Source organism: Limulus polyphemus, unplaced genomic scaffold, assembly GCF_000517525.1.
Source record: "Limulus polyphemus unplaced genomic scaffold, Limulus_polyphemus-2.1.2 Scaffold1055, whole genome shotgun sequence".
Taxonomy (NCBI): domain Eukaryota; kingdom Metazoa; phylum Arthropoda; class Merostomata; order Xiphosura; family Limulidae; genus Limulus; species Limulus polyphemus.
Genome location: NW_013666665.1, coordinates 256,988 through 262,372, shown reverse-complemented (window position 1 = coordinate 262,372; position 5,385 = coordinate 256,988). Strand labels below are relative to the sequence as shown.

General features: G+C 32.9%; 1 protein-coding gene across 2 annotated transcripts in view; it reads right to left on the bottom strand.

Moving 5' to 3' along the window:
- LOC106461900 (protein naked cuticle homolog 2-like) overlaps positions 1 to 4,839 on the bottom strand; it is a 34,408-nt gene extending 29,569 nt beyond the window's left edge. The window contains exons 1-2 of one of the 2 annotated variants that reach the window (XM_022388995.1): positions 4,283 to 4,839; positions 2,035 to 2,150 (exon numbers count right to left, since the gene is read on the bottom strand). In XM_022388995.1, the coding sequence (XP_022244703.1) occupies positions 2,035 to 2,150; positions 4,283 to 4,307 (141 nt within the window). In that variant the 5' untranslated portion in view covers positions 4,308 to 4,839. The remainder of the gene's footprint in view (positions 1 to 2,034; positions 2,151 to 4,282) is intronic. The other variant, XM_022388994.1, reaches the window with a different exon arrangement.
- Positions 4,840 to 5,385: the final 546 nt, after the last annotated feature.

Genomic DNA, 5,385 nt, shown 5'->3' with positions numbered 1-5,385 from the left:
TCATTTATGTGGCTCCTTAACAAATGTAAGAGACTAATAGGCTATAACAAGTCATTTATGTGGCTCCTTAACAAATGTAAGAGACTAATAGGCTATAACAAGTTATTTATGTGGCACCTTAACAAATGTAAGAGACTAATAGGCTATAACAAGCCAGTTATGTGTCTCCTTAACAAATGTAAGAGACTAATAGGCTATAACAAGTCATTTATGTGGCTCCTTAACAAATGTAAGAGACTAATAGGCTATAACAAGCCACTTATATGGCACCTTAACAAATGTAAGAGACTAATAGGCTATAACTATCAGAACAATTTTATCACCTTCCTTGAAAATAGGTGTAATGTTAGCTAACTTCCAATTCTCTAGCACTCGCCACCTATTCAAGGACTTACAATAAATAGTAGCAAGTGGCTCACATATCCAATCCTTAACCTCCTTCAAAACCCCTGAGGAAATATTACTTGGCCCAGGAGCAGTATCATTTTTTAAACTACTCAGTTTTATTAAACTACAATAAATAGTAGCAAGTGGCTCACATATCCAATCCTTAACCTCCTTCAAAACTCCTGAGGAAATATTACCTGGCTCAGGAGCAGTATCATTTTTTAAACCACTCAATTTTTTTCTCAATGAACTCTATCTTAATGGTTATATAATGGTCTCCAGTCATATAATTGAGTGGGTTCTAATCTATATTAAGCATGTGCTACAAATTATGATACCCAAAATGCATTACCTTGCACTAAAGCATTTTGGTAATATGTCAGTAAAGTCAGAAATGTTCATAAGTTTAATGTCATCAGAAAACTTTACTAATTAAAAAAACAACACATTAGTAAGACAATACGACAAGGTTTCTCTCTGACAAATCAATGTTCGAATAGATATAATATTTTACTAGCTTCTTTTACCAGACTGTAGGACATTTTCCAACTATAGAAGAAGAGTTTCCAGGATACTTCTTATCACCTCTCTTTAAAATAGGAGTAACAATACCAACTCTCCAGTCCTCAGGCACCTTCCTTTAGTCTATTGACCCACCCAAAATGAAAGAGAGGCTCCCATACCTAATCTTAAGTTCTAAGTAAAACTATGTCTAGCCCTTGTGTTTTATCTATTTTCAATCTAACAAACTTTTCTAATTACAATCATGGGATTAATATCTAGATGATTCTAATCAATTCCAACATATCCCATATAATACTCAAGGTCAGGAGTATCGTTAGCATCTTTCTCTTGTAAAAACTCAGCCATTTCATAATCCAATCAACAAAAACCATATCATCAGTACCTTACAAAAATGTATGTGTGTATATATATATTATCAGCCAGCTGTTTCTCACAAGCTCTTTCGGATTTCATAATTTCTATTTAACCAAGTCCTTAGTTTTCTACAGTTCTCTCTTCCAGTGCATAGCGATTTAAACTTGTATATAGCAACAACTTATAAAAATGTTCACATAACCACGGCAATTCTACAAATTTACGATTTCCCTTCATTTTAATGATGGCAATGACCTTGTATCTTTGAACTCCTCAAATTCAGGTCATTAATGTTTTCCAAATTCATGAACAAATGAAAATTTATGGTTAACTCTTTATTAAAATCGAGAAAGTTTTGAATCAGCAGAAAATGTTTAAAATTATTTTTTTGTTAATCTTAATGGCTACAGCCTTATCTGACCTGTATAAGTTACGACTTTAAAGATGAGTCAATCCAAGATGACTAATCTATTTTCCTTATATTGGTAATTGTTATCATAAATAATGATTAAGATTTATCCCTAACTTCAGCACAGACTCTCTCTGTCTCTCAAGGTCTTTAACTGAAAATGAGAAGCGTTTAGTTTCTATTTCAATATATCCCCAGGAAGAAGTTATAAATCTAGAGTTCTTAGGAAATTTAACCAACAAATTTTGTCATCTTTAAGCATTTCAAAAACTTTTTTTTAAAGAAAGACTAATCCTTATGAAAGGGGAGAATATTAATCAACTTAAGGTTTGTAACAAGATATAAAATTTTTAGCTTACCAAAGAGGAGTTTTTATGTCGACTAACATAATTAACTGTTTTCAAACTGCTGACATCTTCATCGAGATCTGGTTGACACAACGGATTCAATGGTGCATTGACCAAAAAACATTCTCCTAAAATCCCAAAGAAAGATAAGTTATTGAAGTATATAAAGATTTAGAATGTAAAATGCTTCAAAAGTAGGCTTATTAGTTTTAAAATATTTTGTATGGAGAAAATTGTACAACAGCTAGAAAAAGAAAAATGCAAAAAATTTTTATCTTTAGCAAAAAAATGTAGAAACCTTTACAACTACAAGTATATACAGTAAACAAAGAAACGTACAAGCCTTTACAACCACAAGTATATACAGTAAACAAAGAAATGTACAAGCCTTTACAACCACAAGTATATACAGTAAACAAAGAAATGTATTGTACATTTCTTTGTTTACTGTATACTTGTGGTTGTAAAGGCATGTACATTTCTTTGTTTACTGTATATACTTTTGGTTGTAAAAGCTTGTAAATTGTTTTGTTTACGGTATATACTTGTACATTTCTTTGTTTACTGTATATACTTTTGGTTGTAAAGGCTTGTAAATTGTTTTGTTTACGGTATATACTTGTACATTTCTTTGTTTACTGTATATACTTGTGGTTGTAAAGGCTTCGCCTTTACAACCACAAGTATATACAGTAAACAAAGAAATGTACATGCCTTTACAACCACAAGTATATACAGTAAACAAAGAAATGTACATGCCTTTACAACCACAAGTATATACCATAAACAAAGAAATGTACAAGCCTTTACAACCACAAGTATATACCATAAACAAAGAAATGTACAAGCCTTTACAACCACAAGTATATACTGTAAACAAAGAAATGTACATGCCTTTACAACCACATGTATATACAGTAAACAAAGAAATGTACATGCCTTTACAACCACAAGTATATATCGTAAACAAAGAAATGTACATGCCTTTACAACCACAAGTATATACCGTAAACAAAGAAATGTACATGCCTTTACAACCACAAGTATATACAGTAAACAAAGAAATGTACATGCCTTTACAACCATAAGTACATACAGTAAACAAAGAAACGTACAAGCCTTTACAACCATAAGTACATACAGTAAACAAAGAAACGTACAAGCCTTTACAACCACAAGTATATACAGTAAACAAAGAAATGTACAAGCCTTTACAACCAAAAGCATATACAGTAAACAAAGAAATGTACATGCCTTTACAACCACAAGTACATACAGTAAACAAAGAAATGTACAAGCCTTTACAACCAAAAGCATATACAGTAAACATATTAATCTGCAATATGCCACAAGACCATCAATCCCTACCTAATCATTCCTCCACTCACCAATCTCATACCTACAGAAACATTCACTATTACATACCTTTACTTAAAAATTGGTTGAACTTACTATTCCAGTACTGTCTATGCAAGAATTTGGAAATACATCAACAAAAGATATGTAAATCATTATACAAGTAATACAACAATAGTCCTAAAACTGACCATTCAGTTACATTTTTGTCTGACAACGTTGTGTCAGTTTCTTATGAACTTCTAGAGATCTCAACCAATGACATAAAGATACAACTAAATGTCTTGTGTAAGATAATTTTTCAAGTTTTATGGAAGTCAAGATATACAACATCAAAAGGAGGAGCCTTTAACCATACAAATGGTACCTAATACAAAACAAAAACTAGTTTGTAAGGAAAGAAGAACCTTTGTTAAAAATCAATTTCACTACTATTTATTGAATACAGTCAAACACAATTCTAATGGTGAACATTAAACTAGTAACGTTGTAGGAATAATCCCTCTAACCGTCCTAAATTTACATTTGAAAGACTCCCACCTCCCTTATAGTTATACTCCACATTCTCCTACACTTATTCATAATTTTTAGATAAACCCCAGGGAGCTTTATTTTAGTTCTATGAAACTTTAAAGGTTTATAAAACTTTTTCAAAATATTTTTTTCTTCAATTCAAAATAATTCAAAACCCTGTTCTTCTCCACCAAATTAAATAAATAAATAAAGACGATGGTCCTAATAGAAATGTTAATTATTTATTTAATATGGTACAATAACATTCCTATCGGAATACCGTTAGTTCAACAGTATTTTTTGCACGCGTTTAAAAAAAAACACTTTTGTGCTGAAAGACAAGCTTTCTTGTACTGTGGATTAATATTTTACAATATTATTAGTTACTTACCGTGCTTACTTTGCACTTTGCCCATGTTATTACAAGTTGGTAGTCCATACGGATTCACAACCAATATGCGACTAAATAACTTCCACTCTCAAAATCTGCTTCCGAGTTTCAAGAAAACACGTTATCTTTAATTTGATGTAACGAAAACACAATCAAATACGTTCAAGTTCTTTTAATGTATAATATTTTTTTCCAGAACAGATTTAATTTACAGAATCGCACAAACCAGGAGGCGGGGTCTGCCTGTTCTGTTGACAACCAATCGGTGAGAAGCAAAAACGTCCCACTAGAGCTTCGGTAAGGTACTGGCCTTTTACGAAAGAGCGGGAAATAACCTACGCCGTCAAGCTCACGTGCTGGAAGCACTTAGAGAAGGCGTGGGTGGCTTTTTAACGTATTATATCACGGTCTACGACCACAGAATAAGATCATTACGCTCATGTTTTTAAGTAAAATTGCAGCTTTTTTACTTAGGATAACTACTTAAGAACCTTTCCCTATCGCAAATAGACAAATGAATGAAAACTAAACTTATTAGTGAAGCCAGTTATACGAACTAGATCGGAAAAGTTCGCAACAGTGTAATAGGGTAATCAGTTGGCAAGGCCGTAAACGCAGGTTTGAAGGACAAATCTTTTACTTACTGCACCACAATAACGCAGCAAAGAGCCTGCGTGGTTCTTTCTGGTACATTGGTTTCTGAATTTTGACCCCCACAGAATTAAATGAAGAGACTGGACAACGAAGTCTGACGATAGCCATAACTATTTATCAAGAAGCATGATATGAAAACGGTACGATTTCGGTCAATATACTCTTTTAGAAAAATAAAGGAAAATCGCACATCATGCTCCCCCGGGTGCCGATAAAGATCTCCCCAGAATGAGAAAAATCCATAACTATATATTTATTCGGACAGGGTCAACTCTCCCAGAGTACGTCTGTCATCAACTTACTTTGGTTATTTTCATTAAGAATGCTAAAGAACAGTAATTTGCAGAGGACATTGAAAAGGCAGGGGGCTCACTAACAAAAAAGGGCACTTTTCCAGCATCGTAAGGTGCCTTTTCTTTGGGGGGGGGGGGGTAAAGGAAATTATGAAA